Below are 15,838 nucleotides of genomic sequence, written 5' to 3' on the forward strand. Positions count from 1 at the left end.
ATTAATTCTGAACTAAAGGTACATTAAACTGTGGTGTGCTCCTTTCTCATCACCACCAGATGGAGCTGGGACTTCTTGTGAAATACAATTTTTATTTGAAAAAAAAAAAAGGAAAAAAAAAGGGAGAGAAGGAGAGAAAGGGAAAGGATATGCCAGATGTCTGGGTTCATCAAAAGAGTTTTTCCCATCTCTATTCCATATATTATTTTGTGTTGAATCACATATTTGAAACAGATGGTCTTTGAATACATCAGACATTCTGGTTTGTTCAGGGCTTTCCACTATCAGTGTTCAACAAGTGGAATGTGTATTCATTTCACAAGTATTTATTACATAGCCTCTTTTTTTTTTTTTTGGAATCCTTCTGTTATATCGTTGTTTTTTTTAAAAACATTTTTATTGATGCCTTCCGTCTTCACATCACAGTAATTTTCCACTTCAGTCTCCAGACTGTGATCCCTCCTTTGAGACAAATAAAAACAATTAAACAAAAATAAACAATATAAGACCAGATCTGACAAGGTATACACTATTCTGCCCTAGTAGTCCCCCACCTTTCTACCTAAAGGGAGGAATTATGTTCATTCCCAGTAGCGTATAAACTGTTTGAGAGCAGGGATGGTTTCTTTCTTGGTCTTGGTATCGCCACTACCTAGCACTGGTACACAGTAGTCACTTAATAAATGCTTGTTGATTAGCGAGTGTTTTGTTACTTTTTTCTCCAGGACCTTCTCTGGTTTTTCCATTACTTACGCTTTTAGCTTCCTATTTGTGATCCATTCATTCACACTGTTGCAGCCACTGCATGTGTTCTCTTCATTCTTCTTATTTCACTCTATAACAATTTATACAAAGGGAAGGCTCCATTTTAACTTCTTTCTCCTCTTCCTGTTGCATTTGAGTCGTGTTTGAAAGTCAGATTTTCTATTCAGCTCTGGTCTTTTCATCAAGAAGTCCTCTATTTCACTGAATGACCATTTTTTCCCCTGAAGGATTATACTCAGTTTTGCTGGGTAGGTGATTCTTGGTTGTAATCCTATGTCCTTTGCCCTCTGGAGTATTATGTTCCATGTCCTGCGGTCCTTTAATGTAGAAGCTGCTAAATCTTGTGTTATCCTGGTTGTGTTTCCACAGTATTTGAATTGTTTCTTTCTGGCAGCTTGTAATATTTTCTCCTTGACCTGGGAATTCTGGAATTTGGCTACAATATTCCTAGGAGTTTGCCTGTGGGGATCTCTTTCAGGAGGAGATCTGTGGATTCTTTCAATTTCTATTTTGCCCTCTGGTTCTAAAATATCAGGGCAGTTTTCCTTGATAATTTCTTGAAAGGTGATGTCTAGGCTCTTTTTTTGATCATGGCTTTCAGATAGTTCAATAATTTTTAAATTATCTCTCCTGGATCTATTTTCCAGCTCACTTGTTTTTCCAGTGAGATATTTCACATTGTTTTCTAATTTTTCATTCTTTTGGATTTGTTTTACAGTGTCTTGATTTCTCATAAAGTCACTAGCTTCTAATTGCTCCATTCTAATTTTTAAGGAAGTATTTTCTTCAGTAGTCTTTTGGCTTTCCCTTTCCATTTGGCCAGTTTTTCTTTTTAGGGCATTCTTCTCCTCATTGGCTTTTTGGACCTCTTTTGCCATTTGGCTTAGGCTATTTTTTAAGGTGTTATTTTCTTCAGTATTTTTTTGGGTGTCCTTTAGCAAGCTGTTGACTTGTTTTTCATGATTTTCTTGCATCACTCTCATTTCTCTTCCCAGTTTTTCCTCTACTTCCCTTACTTGCTTCTCAAAATCCCTTTTGAGCTCTTCCAAGGCCTGGGACTGATTCTGATTCATATTTTTCTTGGAGGCTTTGGATGTAGGAGCTTTGACTTTGTTGTCTTCTTCTGGTTGCATGTTTTGATCTTCTTTGTCACCAAAGTAAGATAATATAGTCTGACTCTTTTTGTGCTTTTTGCTCATGATCTTGGCCAATTACTTGAGTTTTAAACTCTTTGTTAAGGTAAGAGTCTGCTTCCAATGTGGAGAATGTACTGTCCCAAGCTTTGGGGGTTTATACAGCTGTTTTCAGAGATACTTGTAGGGACCTGTAAATTTTCAATTCTTGCAAGGTGGTATAATAAGGGGTGAGGTGTTTACTCCTTTCCTGGCCTGTGCTCTGGCCTGTTAGTGACCACAAGCACTCCTTTCTGTCCTGGAACTGTGAAGGTTTTCTCTCCACTGCCACTACAAGCTGCACCATGCCAGCACTCCTCCTTGCCCTAGGACTGCCACCCAGAACTGTGACCCAGATCCAAGCATGGGCAAAGGAAGAGATTCCTGCCTCAGCACTGGCAAATAGATGCCTGAAATCCCTCTCTGATCAGCCACTCAATTCCCCCTCAGTCTGTGGGCCGGAAGGTCAGGACGCAGCCACCACCCTGGCACCCACGCTCTACGCTCTGCGCTCTGGAGCTGTCTCTCACCTAGTTCCTCTCTCAGCACTGCAGAAACAGACTTTTCCCACTGACCTTCTAAGTTTTCTTTGGTATTTGTGGGTTGAGAGGTCTGGAAGCCGCCACAGCTGCCCGAGATTCAGTCCTCTGAGGCCTGCTCAAGGTTCATTGTGGCCTGCGCTCCTGTGCCACACTGCGCTCCTCTCACCGCCCAGCACGATATACCTTTCTGATCAACCATCCAGGTTGTCTTGGGCTGGAAATTTGCTTTGCTCTGCCTTTTTGTGGGTTCTGTTGCTTTAGAATTTGTTTAGAGCCATTTTTTATAGGTATTTGGAGGGGTTTGGGGGACAGCTCAAGCAAATCACTGCTTTCACTCAGCCATCTTGGCTCCGCCCCCTATAGTGATCTTTTTAACAAAGCATTTACATGTAGTGGCCCTTCCTACTTCTGCATATTGTTCAGAGCTGCTATCATTATTGTTTGAGGACTTCTTTAGGTGTTCTATGTAAGTTTATGAAATCAATTTAGTTTACTTCAGTTTTTTCTGAGTTGGATGAAATACTGTGTGTCATCTCTGAAAATCTACCACAAGTAGATACTTAATAAATGCTGTTAGAAAGAGTGTAGGTAACCTGAGCTGAGTAGTTATATAAACATTTTTAGCTTTTCTGATACACTGGCAAAATAACCTGGCTCCTTGTAATTGTGCTGTATTTTTGTAAGGAACTTAAAATCCTGTTGTTTTTTCCTTTACACCCACATCATTGAATGGAATGGAAAGGAACATTGCTTAGCCCAGCAGGGCTTTCTTAAGAAAGCCCCAAGTCATGTATGTACAATTCAGTAAGCATTTATTGGGCTTACTGAATCACCTGTTTATCTGTTATGCTAAGACATCTATTATGTAATCTGCAACCATGTCTACTCATTAGGGACTAGAGTAGTAGGAAACATGGTTTTTGCCCTGGAAGCTTTTACAATCTGGTTAGAGACAGCCATAAAACAATTAGACAGTAATCTAAAACAAGCCTAGGAGATAGCAGAATGGGTGGGATAGGTGGTAAGTGCCACAAATACAGATAACTGATGTTGTTCAGGAAAACTTCAAGGAGAAGCTGGAACCTGAGCTAGGCTTTAGAGGATGGGATCTATGAAGGATCTGTGGAATGGAAAAAACCCTATGTGCATATAAAATTGTGGACCACTGGAAAAAAATTAAGGGGAACAGCTCTTTCTTTCATTACTATCACACAAATGATCTATAAAAGAGGTGCTAGTTTTAAAAATGTAGTTCTTTTCACTTAAAAATATTTTTTCCCACACCCTTCCTCCTAGTTGAAAAAGAAAGAAAAACAAAACCCTTGAGGAAAATATGCATAAATTAAGCAAATTATTGTATTGGTTCATATCCAAAAAAATTTGTTTCATTCTGCACCCCGAGTCTATCACCTCTCTATTAGGAGGTAAGTAGCATGTTTCATCTTGAATTCTAAAAGAGGTGCTAATTACAGAATAGGGAAATTAAGCCAAAAAAACAGGTTCAAATACTATGAAATGAACTGGTGGGAGAAGAATTGGCCTGGACTTTGTTCTGGATCTGGAGTATATAGAGTTGCTTAATTTCTTGGCATATCCTGCATTTTTATGTCATTTTCCAGCGTTTCTGGCAGTGACCAAAAGATTGAGATCAAGTGACTATGCTTTGATTAAGATTGTGACTATACTTTGCTCTGAGTTTCCCCTTCCCACTCCTTATCTTTCTTTCTGTTGGCAAGGACTGTGTTCTATCCTGCCCTCTCTAGTACTCATCAAGGGAGTGGCCACTAGACTGTCATTACTTTTGTAAAGGTTTCAGCATCTTAATCAGTACCTTTTGTAGGTATCAGTAGCTTCTTTGTTTTGTTGTAGGTCAGTGTGACAGAATTTAGAAGGACCATATATGTATGTTAGATATTTCACTCCAAGTACCAAGGCAGTGTGATTAGATTTGTCCTCATTTGGTGTTTTCACTGTTAGTGATTCCTGGAAACAGACAGCAGCACTAGTACTCTTGATGTATGCTTCAGTTTTTCCACTACAAATTTTGAAAGGGTCATTGCTGCAAAAGGTCCCTTGTCATTCTCACCTAACTTACTCTGGATTTCTTAGTTTCTGTACCATTTCATGAGAAAGGGAGGGGAAAAAAATCTACTTGAATGAAATATGATTTTGCTTTCCTAGTGTTTCTAGATTCCTTACAAGGCTTCCCCTTTTTCCTCTTCTGAGTGCTTCTAAGGGTTCTTGCATTTTTGACCAGAGGGATAATGGGCAAAAAGAAAACAACTCTTTGGAAGCATAGAGGTAGTAATTATTCTCCTCTTTTTCATGTGTGAGTATGAATAGGTCTCACAAGTCCTGCTGGAGTCACTGTCCAGAGAACAGACAAAAGCTACAAGAAAGACCCTTGCCTTGCTGTGATGTTGGCCTGTGCGGCTTATTCCCCTACAGTCTGAGGCAGTCCTATCCAGGGAAACTAGTGTTTCTCTTTAGCCACAACTTAAGAGCAGGGATGGGATGTTCATTCTCGATAAGTGATTCCCTGGGACTTCACAGGAATTGTGCATGTGAAGTCGAAAGAAGCCATCTCTTCTAACCCTCTGCTCTTACAGATTTTCAAAACAAAAACAACTGAGGTCCAGAGAGAGGAAGTGATTTAGAATCATAGATTTAGAGCTGGGAAGGGACCTCAGAGATCATGTAATCCAACTAACTCCCTTCTTTACAGACAAAAATGAGGCTTAGGCAGGTCAAATGATTTGCCCAAGAGCCTGTAGTCATGGCAGATTGAAAATTTGAACCGTACTCTGACATCACTCTTTGCACTGCACCATGTTCCCTATCTTAGCAAATATGACATAGAATTGCCTCAAGTTTGGGAAGTAATTCCTTTAACATCATCTGTAATCCCAAGTGTATTGATGAGTTTGCCTCATTTATTTTGCATTTCCTTGGACTCCTGCCTTTAACTATCCAACAGTCAGATGATGACAAGCCAGTGGTACATAACTGGGCATGCTTTAGATACTCAAACTAGACAGCCTTTCAGAAGAAGTATAATCATCTATTTACTTAACTTTTCAGAGTCTCTGTTTCCCCTTTTGTAAAATGGGGATGATAATATTTCTACTACCTTACAACATAGCTGCTGGGTTCAAATGAGATAATATACAGAGACTACTTTGTAAATCCTGAAGCACTGCATAAATCTGAACTTGGGAAAGAAGGAATAAATAGCATTTGATCGGTGTTCAGAAAATGCTTATCGAATGTTGAATGAAATTTCCAGTTGTCTAGCTTCATTTTGAAAAGGCTTGGGCATCTGCAGATTTGCTACTTTCACATGATGGATTTTTTTTTTTGTTCATTGCTGTTCCCTTTATTAGTCATAATAAGACAAGTTGGGCTGCATACTATCTCCTGAAGGAAATATAAATTTAAAAATAAGATGAAATATTTAAAATTTATTGGAACTCCATCTACCGTCACCATTGGGGTGGCTGAGATGATGTTAAGTGGTTTTTCTCTTCGTTGGGGTAGGGGAGAGGGGAGTGAGATTTACAGAAAGTTTGAGTATAAACCTGGTAGAGAGAGAGAGAGATCTTGGAATTTGTACCTACCCAACAATCAAATACGGTACTATCTGATCTGGGGTTTTCTCACACTGATTTCTCTTCCTAATTTCCTGTTTTCATTAGTAGCATTTACTATTCTTCTAGTCACTTGGGTTCAAATCTTTGGATTCATTTTTAATTTTTCCCTTTCTTGTGTTGTTTGTTGCCAGTTTTTGTCAGTTCTTCTTTCAAAGTGTCTCTCATATATGCCCCTTCCTTTCTACTCCCACTGAAGCTTCATGCCTGGATATATCAACAACTAACTGTTTATTTCCCTAAAATGCCATTTTCATAATTTCAACATCGTTTCATCTCCTGCTGAGAAACGCCCCCTGGCCTGCACTGTTGCCTGCATGATAAGATTTAACTTCAACGGTAGGCCATCCACAATTAGACCCCCATTCCACCTGTCCATATTCTCTTCCAGCAGTCCCTCTATATGAGTCTTGTGCTCTAGTCAGGTTGATCTCCTCATTCTACTTTGTATAAATCACCTTGGGTTTTGACTCTAAACCTTTGTTTATGCTGTGCCCTCTCCATTTCCCTTTCACTTATTCCAAATTCTACCAGTCATTTGGAGAAGTCAGTGTAATTTTCACTTCTTCATGAGATCTTCTCAAATTGTTTCATGTACTAGCTTTCCCCTTTTTTCTGATTTCCTGTGTTACTTATTGTTTGCATCATTCATTTTGGCATTAAATAATTTACTGCCCCTTATTATTATTCAGATCTTTCATATGTATATATTTTGCTTTTCTAATTATATCTTAGGTGTCAAAAACATAGTTCTTCTTTAGGGAAACCCAAAAAAAGCCAACTCTAGCTTATAGCTATAGTCAGAAATATATAATGCCCCAGAATATGGGAAGTGATATTTCTGATGTGTTCTGCTCAAGTCAGACCCCACCTGCAGTGTAGCATCCCGTTCTGGGTGCCACATTTTAGGAAAGACATAGGCAAGTTGGAATATGTGCAGAAGAGGACAATGATAATGACAAGCTGGGTACCCTCCATATGAGGATAGATTTCAGGAGCCTGGAAAGGACTTTGGGAGAGGGAAAGATGGGATCCGATCACTGTCTTCAGCTGTTTGAAAGGTTATCCCATGAAAGGGGGATTAGATTGATTCTGCTTGACCCTATATGGGAGAGCCAGGAGCAAGGGGCAGAAGCTGCAGCAGGGTCGTTTAGGCTTGTCAACAGGAAAGGCTCTAAGAAAGGCATGCAGAAATGGAATGGGCTGCTTGTGAAGGAGGAAGAGCAGTCCCTTTTCTAGAGCTCTACGAGTAAAGGTGGACAACTACTTGTCAGCTGGGTTGTAATGTTACAAGGTAGATTAGGTAATATCTGAGGTCCTTTCCAACTCTTAGATCTTTTGTATTTCCGCAGTACTGAGCCCAAGAAGCCCACTGTGGATCCCAGGATCCATTTTTGACCAGCAGGTCTCTTCCAGGCAGTCAGAGGTTTTTTGTTTTTGGGGTTTTTTTTGAAAGGCTTCATAGGACAAAGGGAGTATTTTGTAATTTGGTTTCTCTTTGAAGGTCCAGTATTTGGCAGCCATAACTGAGATAATATTGTTTAGTACTGTTTGTTTGCATGTTACCAACGCAACCCAGTATTCATTCTGGTTATTGAGAGACTATTTACTGAATGGGTCCCAGACTTCTCTCAGCCTTATTTTCTGCCATGCTGTGATCTGTGCCAGGACCAGAACATTCCTCTTCTCTGGCCTGAATCACAGATCAAGGAAGTGGCATTTATTTAGGGTTCTGTAGAGAAACGATATTATTTAAAGATTCCATAAGAGGAAGAAAGATTCTTGGGGCAGGGAAGGAGAGGCAGATGCAGAAAATTGATTATTTAATTGCTTCCATGCTTGTTTCTGGATTTTTGTCATTTTTATAGTTTGTCTTCCCTTGGTCTCTCTCTTACAGATTGTTTTCAGTGTTAACCCCCCAGAAGGTACAACCAATCCCATGGTGGGGCATACAGTTTCAAAATATTATAAGGTAAGGGATCTTTACTCTGAGCATCTGCTTACTGGGGATACTGAGGTTTTGTGAATTCTGGCTTATCATTTCCAGGGGGCCTTTGGGTATTTGGGAATGTTATAACAGCTGGCCATGCAAAAATGTCCTTTTGACATACATCCTAAAGACGCAGTAGGAAGAGTCCGTATCATAGGTAGAAGTAGTCCTTTGGATGCCCTGGATTGCTAGTAGAAATAATAGCAAAAATTCATTGTTGACCATTTTTATAGCAACCTGTGGAACAATCTTGTGTTTATTTAATAGGTCCACATCCACTTGGACACCAGTAACAGAAAAAAGACCCAGAGGACTGATGCTTGGAGTGTTCCTGTGGCCAAAAAACAAGGTGCTGAGGGGTTTCTGAGATTTCTACTTGGTTTGCCATCCTGCTGCTTTTATGTCCGTAATTCCTTAGGTTTCTTCCTAGTCAATTCTTACTTATATGCATGTATTACTTACTTAGGTTGTTTTGAGGAAAGTGCTTTGTTAAAGTACTATTTAAATGTAAATTGTTGCTATTGATTCCTGGTGAATTGCCTGTGGCAAATGTTTAATCCCAGGTTGCATTCCCCCATTGTCATAAAAGTTGGGAAAATCTTGGACCTGGAAGAAGGGTTAGGAAGACTCCATTTATTCCTATGCTCAATAGTGTTGTTAAAATTGATCATTTTCATTCCGTGAAATTTAAAGGTTTTCATACATTTTAGAGCTGGTCTTATCTAACCACCATGTTTTATAGATAAGAAAACTGAGCTCAGGCAAAATTAAATGATTTGCTCAGGGTTACACAGCTATTTAGTGACAGAGCAGGACCAAAACTGAGGTCTCCTGACGCCCTGCCCAGTGATTTTCTCACTGCTCTATACTCCTTAGCTCATATTTCCTCTTAGCCTTTGATTTTATAGACTGAAGATTTCTAATCTTAGTCTGGCCTCTTAGGCCAGCCCTGTTGTCTCTCTCTGGCTTCACTATTCCTCTTCACCATTTTTTCTGTCTAATATCTTCAAGTTCCAAGCTTTGCTCATGTTTTCACAGTAGATCAGGTCATTTCTGGCCTAGTCCAACAAGCAATTTAGATAGTTGAGAATGGGGAAAGCTGCCTGGAGCAGACCTGGAAAATCAAGTGTGTGGTTTAACTAAGGGGCAAGCAGGACAGCTGTCCCTAGGACACATCTTATAAGAGCCACTGCATCCAAGATCGAGCTGGAAGCCGGTGTAGCACCTAGGTAAGGAAAGGTCCATGTGTAATGTGGAAGGGTCCAGTATGCATGACTGGAAAGAAAGGTGACTAGTGCTTTGAGACTGCAGAATCGCTGGGTCAGCTATCTTTTGTGCTTGTTTAATAAGCTTTGTTTCAAATGATTTCCATTGAAATCCAGCCTTTGAAATCTTTTCCTTTTTCAGTAAGACTCTCTAGGATTAACCACTCCCTTACTTATAGGAAGTGATTTCATTCCTTTGGTCTCTATAAGCAGCTGCCAATATAAGCTTATCCAAGGAGAGACAGCCTAGGGCAAGGAGTGGGAGAGAGGGGAGACAGTGAAATGACGTGGGCCTTCCAAAGCTGTGGCATCTGTTCTTTCTCAGAAAGAAAGTGGCCCAGCAATTTTTTTCTTTCCCTCATGGGACATGTTTTCAGGTTTAGAAATCTATGCCTTACCACATCTGTATTTTTTGGTTGCTAGATTTCTATGTTCTTTTCTCCTTTAACTTGCCTTGAACCTGTCCTCTCTTGAGAATATATTCTGTCTTTGTCAACTAGTCCAACTGAGCAGCAATCACCTTTATAAAACAAAGTGGTCAGCTAATCTCAGTTTAAAGACCCCCAGTGATGAGGAGCTCACTACTGCCTGAGATGGCACATTTCGCTTTGGGAGAATTATATTGGTTTGGAAGTTTCATTTTGTTTTATACTGAGCTGAAATCTGCCTCTGAAATTGGTTTTATCTTCTGATGACAAAAAAAAAGCAATGAAGTATGCCATTTCTTCAAATGCTTGAAAAGATCTCTTATCCTATTCTAGCCTTCCTTCCCCTTCCTCCCTTTTCACCTTAAGAGGTATCCTCCATAAGTAAAATATCCCCAGTTCCTTTAACTTGTCTTCGTGTGGTCTCGTTTTGTGTTTCCTCATTATTCTGATCTACCTGTTCGTGATGGTTGCCATTGTCATTCCTAACATGTGGGACCCAGACGAAACCACATTGTCCCAGATGCATTCTCTCCAGAGCCACGAACATCAGGACTGTAATCTCCCTCTTTCTGGGCTCTGTTTGATGAATGCAATGTAACTTCACGTTGACAAACAGCATTCAGAAGTTAAAGGTTAGGGGCAGCTAGGTGACTCATTGGATAGAGGAGGACCCGAGTTCAAATCCAGCCTCAGACACTTACTAGTTATATGACGCTGAGCAAGTCACTTAACCCTGATTGCATGCCTCGCTCTCCCTTACCCTACAAAAATAAAAAGAAGTTAAAGGTTACATCTTAGGGCCAAATTGTATTACCATCTTCAGATGACTGGGACTCTTGTGTATCTTCATGTCAAAATATTTAGAATATGTAGGGGATCCTTTTATCTGGGAGGTCAGCCATGAGCTAGAGGTTTCTGCCCCTCCTGAAAGGCACTCAAACAAGGTGAAAAGCAGCCTATTTCAACCTACGTTTTATAACTGTTTTTGTGTCCTAACCCTAGTCAAGAGAGAGAGTAGGAGAATCACCATCCTTTCTCTACAGAGCCCAGATTTAGAGGTCTAGTGAGGAATACACTGCTGTCCTGGCTTTACAAGTTTCATCTTATTTTAAAAGAGCAGCAATACTAAAACTCAGGACAGCCCAGAAAGTTTTCTGTTTTTAGTTTCCTCTTTATCGGAGAAGTTGGAATATGTGCTTAGAATTTTAGCCATAGTTAACAGCTGTGTGTTTGACTTCTGCTTGTATAAGATTGAATGCCCAGAATTTCTTAAAAGTTAGGTCAGGGAGAGGTTGTGGCCTTGGCCAGACTCTTACCACTGATATCTCTGCGCCTCCCAGCTGCTGTCTGTTCTTGGTTTGTGTTAACTCACTGTTTCAGCTTTCACAGTTACTCAAACCCAGTATTAAGAATGTGTGTATACTCCGCAGTTCAAGACCAAGTAGGCATTTCTAGGAATTGGGCTAATCTTGTATATAAACTAATGAAAGTTTATTTCTTGCCATGTAATAAGTGGTTTCATGAAAACACTTTTGGTTTTCCCAGTTTCTAATGGAAAAATGGATGCTGGTAATTTTGCCCTCTTTGTTTTAGTAGTCTAGAAGCCTCATATATGTTACCTTTATGAAATCGCGCATGATTAATGAGAGTGAGATTGCGGTGACTGTTTGGCATACTGTGCTGCATATCTTCTAAACCAGCCTATCACTATTTTCTTTGAAATAACGAGACAAAATAGTTTCAACTCTCACCTCTCCTGGAATTCTAAACTCAGAATTTGTCCCCAGATCTTGATACTGCCCAAGCAGTATGAATGTAATATGGTGCCATCTCTTGGTTACTGTGGCTTCTATGGGGCCGGATTAAATAAATACCCAGTCTGCCTGTGGGATAGAGAGTTGGGCATTTAACTTATTCCTTCTCGTATCAATTGCTTATGCTTAAACCTCCTGTAGTTATACATCCTTTATCTTCTCCCTACCAAAGATGTATATAACCTGAACTCATATGACACCAGGATAGGATGTCACCCAAGGGCCTAATAGAAGTTTAAGTACTCTCTTATGTATTTCTAATATGAAAATATAATCAGTGACAGTAAATGAAGGAGAAAAAAGGAAAATTAAAATAGGAGAATCATAAAGTTTACCACTAATATAATTGAAAGTTGCTAAATAATTTATTACATGGTCTTTAGGCATGTGGCTGTTCACACATGAGCCTATTTCATACATTCAGATATTAATTAGCCTCATCAAAATAGAGAAATCCTTATGGAGACCATATGTCTAGCTATTCTTCTCTGCAGTCATAGGTCCTCTATAGTAATAGCCTTTAAAAATGTGTCATTTTTTTTCATTTCAGGAAAGATATTAAGCTATTGGTGTTTCAGTCCAGGATTTAGCATGCATGAGTTAATTCAACAGGAAGTGCGTACCATCATCCTCACCAGCGGGACTCTAGCTCCAATTTCTTCCTTCACTATGGAGATGCAAATGTGAGTGTCTTCTCAGCCCCGTGGTTAGTGAAGCCAGAACTTATTTTAGAAGTATCTGGCATTGACAACTGGGGACAGATGTGCCAGCATCGAGCACTTAGAAGGTGCTCAGTAAATGCTTAGATTAGAGGAGGAGGAGGAAGAGGATAAAGAACTTATTTTAGATTCACCTGCTGATTGTCCAGAATCTTTGACCAAGTAAATTAAAGACTGGGGGGGAGAAAGGTGGAAAATGGTCAAGAGAAGGCCAAGAATCTGCCCTTAGAGATTGGGGGAATTCTTTTGGTAGTTTTTATGTGTGTGTAGGACTCTTCAGGATTCTTCTTGTCATTTCCACCTCCCTTCCCTTCCAGTCACTCAAGCTGCTTAGGGACTTCAGGAATAGCTGTTGAATTTAGTAAGGATCTGGAGGTAGAAAGGAAAATCCTTTAGTCTCTTTTTGATGTGGGCAGGGCCCAAGCCAAGATCTTCGCCCTTTGCCCCAAAGGGAATCTGACTCACAGTCCCCAGACCCTCATCTCCCTTGAAAGCCCTAGCTTACCTTTAGATCTTATTCAGATGAACCTTCAACCCTTGCCCTGAATAGAATCTGGCTCCTGTTTATCTACAGGACCCGGAAAACCCTTAAACCTTCGACTCCCCTCATCTCCCTTTGAAAGCCTTAGGCTCCCTTTTGTCTATAGGCCCCAGAAAGGCCTTCTTTATAGACTTCCTTTATCTCCTTTTGAAAGTCCTAGCCCCACCCTGATTTTGTGCAGATGCCTTTCAAACTTCTGCCTTCCTGTTCCCTCCATTATCTATTCCCATTGTCTATTCAATCTCTCTGACCTCCCCAATTAGAATTCTTACCTAGACCCTTTTCCCAACCCCCTTCTCTGGCCACCCAAAGTTACTTTAGTATTTATTTAAGATCCGCCTTGGCCCTCATTCAGATGCTGAGAATCTCACGCTCAAAAGGCTGAGAACTTCTCTTGCCCGCTCGTCTTAACAGGCGTCACCTGGTCAATGTGATTTATTACTAATAAACTTTTCCTCTGGCTGAAGAAGATTTGAGTTGAATTCATTCAGCAGGGCCCAGTACCGCGATCTTAGGGTCCCAGAACCCCAAAACCCCTAGACCTCTTCATTTTTAGCTGCTGGTTTTGTAGGAGTTTAGATCCTATATCTCAGGATTCCTCCAGAAAATAGGTTTGTTTTTTTTCCTTTCTTTCTTCAGCCCAAATGATGAACAACTTTATCATTTAAAAATTTTTTTTGATTGCATGATTACAGAATATAGAATTAGAAGGGATCTCAATGGCCATCCAATCCAATCAATAACCCAAAGGAATCCCTACTACAGGCTACTTCTTGACAAGTAGTCATCTAGCTTCTGCTTGAAGACCACCAATGAAGCCTTTTGTTTCGTTTGTTTTTAGATTATTAATGATGTCTTTAATTTTTATATTACATGTTTTCCTACATATATCCCTCCCTCTTCCCTAATACAGGTAGCCATATCTCATAACAGATTTTTTTAAAAGGGAAAAAAACAATTTATCAAAACCAATCAACCTGCTTGACAGAATATGCAATATTTCCCTCCTGTAAAGAATGGAGGGATGGATACCATTTGTTTTTATATTTGTGTTTCCAAATATTCACCCCATCCTTTCCCCTTTGTTCTAGCTTTAAATCTTTCCTTGCAAGAAATCAAAACAGAAAAGCAACACTATCTAGTTCATAGCATTGCACAGTGACTGTGCAGAACAGTGTTTTCAACATTCTCAAACCTATACTGTCTACCTCCCCACCGAAAGGACAACTAGGGAGTTTCTACATTGGATGCGTAATTGAAGGCGGGATAAAGTGACCACATCCTCTGGTAGCAATTCAGTATTGTGACATCATTTTATCATTGTTGTTGTTTCCTTTTCGTGCTTTCAGTCCTTTCCCTGTTTGTTTGGAGAATCCTCATGTTATTGATAAACATCAGATCTGGGTGGGAATTGTCCCCAAAGGCCCTGATGGCGTATTGCTGAGTTCTGCATATGATAAAAGGTAGGAGAATTCTTCAGCTTAGATGGATTTGTCTGTGAGGAAGAATCAGGAAATGAATGATATGGCAGGAACAGGTAATGTAAGTGTATAATAGAAATAGAATTAGAAAATGTGATAACAGCACATAAATATAGCAGTAAAAAAGATGTAGAAGTTAAAATTATGTTATGTAATTTTTTTTAAAGCAACAAGCTTGATGTTGCAAATGATAGGAACGTATAGGATCTATGAAGACATCACCCCATTCAATAAAAAGATAAATCTTATTTATCTAAGACAGTTTGTTTATATAGGGTTCCAGTCCTATTTCATGAAAGTTGGGAGTGGAGTTAAGTGAAATAGCCTTTCTTAAATGTCTGCGTTCTGCTGGGCCCTCTACTTAATGCTGAAGATAACATACAAAATGCAGAAGTGAGATGGTCCCTGTCTTCCAGGAATTTACATTCGAATAGCCTGGAGACAATGCATATAAGGGAGTACTAACCAAGATAGGGCGCCACTGTGGGGAGGACATGGCCCTTGGGGGTCTGGAGGGTGTGGTTGCCATGGTGGGGTTGGGAGGAGAGGAGCAACTAAATGATTTCAGCAATATTCTTCCAACCTGGGTATTCACTGGAAACTGTGCAGTGTGTATAGTTTGGAATATAAGACCAGATACTTTTTCAGTTGTATTCTCATCTCCAGTTGCCAAGTTGTTTCCATCATGTTGTCATCTTGATATCACATTGTTGACATCTGGCTCTGTCAGACTTCGCTCTTTTTGCATTGTCTGGTAAACAGATTATCCCCCTAAACTTCTCCTGATCCCACCCCAGCCAGGGAATTTGATAGCTGGAGGCAGCTCTCACAGAACTGAGTCATCACTTTTAGGAAATTCCCTGGCTCCTACTATGTTCCCATTAGATCTTGTCATGAATTAAGTAATAGAAGCCAGATTGGTAAAAAAATCAAGTCAACTTGATTACAATATGTGAAGAAATTTAAGGCTATAAATAAGCAACAAAACAGTAAGTAAATTCTAGAGTGGTGTGTTTCCCTTTCCTTTTCTCATTTAGTTGCTCATACAAAGCAGGCTTCCTCACCGTAACACTTACCTGGTTTACTACTGTTTATGTATCAGATGTCGACTATTTCTTACTTGAAGCTTTTGGGTGAGGAGGTCTTAGGATAGGGAGTGTAAGATGAGTCTGCCAATGGGCCAAGATGATGACTAAGAGATGTGTGATGAATTCCCTTGTCTTTGTACCCGAAAGTTACCCTTATCTTTACCTTGGTGTGTGCTATGGGAGCAAGCTAAATGAAACTCCGATGAGTGCCAGGAAAGTCAGGCTATATCCCCTCTCAACACAGGGTCAGAAAGTTATGGCGAATACTTCTGGGGAGAAGAGCTGTGAATCAGCAGTTCAAGATATGTATAAAGCACATGTGTTTGGCACAAAAATAGAGGATTAAGAGTGCCCAGGTAAAATCATGATAAACAGTACTAAAGGAA

The 15,838-nt window shown here is 39.9% G+C and overlaps 1 protein-coding gene across 1 annotated transcript in view; it reads left to right on the plus strand.

The window, feature by feature from the left end:
- The window catches only part of RTEL1 (regulator of telomere elongation helicase 1), a 97,917-nt gene that overhangs the window by 38,922 nt on the left and 43,157 nt on the right, over nt 1-15,838 (plus strand). Inside the window, 4 exon segments of the mRNA XM_020981603.2 lie at nt 8,024-8,098; nt 8,384-8,465; nt 12,174-12,306; nt 14,233-14,346. Of these exon segments, the coding sequence (XP_020837262.1) occupies nt 8,024-8,098; nt 8,384-8,465; nt 12,174-12,306; nt 14,233-14,346 (404 nt within the window).

This window comes from Phascolarctos cinereus, unplaced genomic scaffold (assembly GCF_003287225.1).
Source record: "Phascolarctos cinereus isolate Bilbo 61053 unplaced genomic scaffold, phaCin_HiC Scaffold_2;HRSCAF=192, whole genome shotgun sequence".
NCBI lineage: Eukaryota > Metazoa > Chordata > Mammalia > Diprotodontia > Phascolarctidae > Phascolarctos > Phascolarctos cinereus.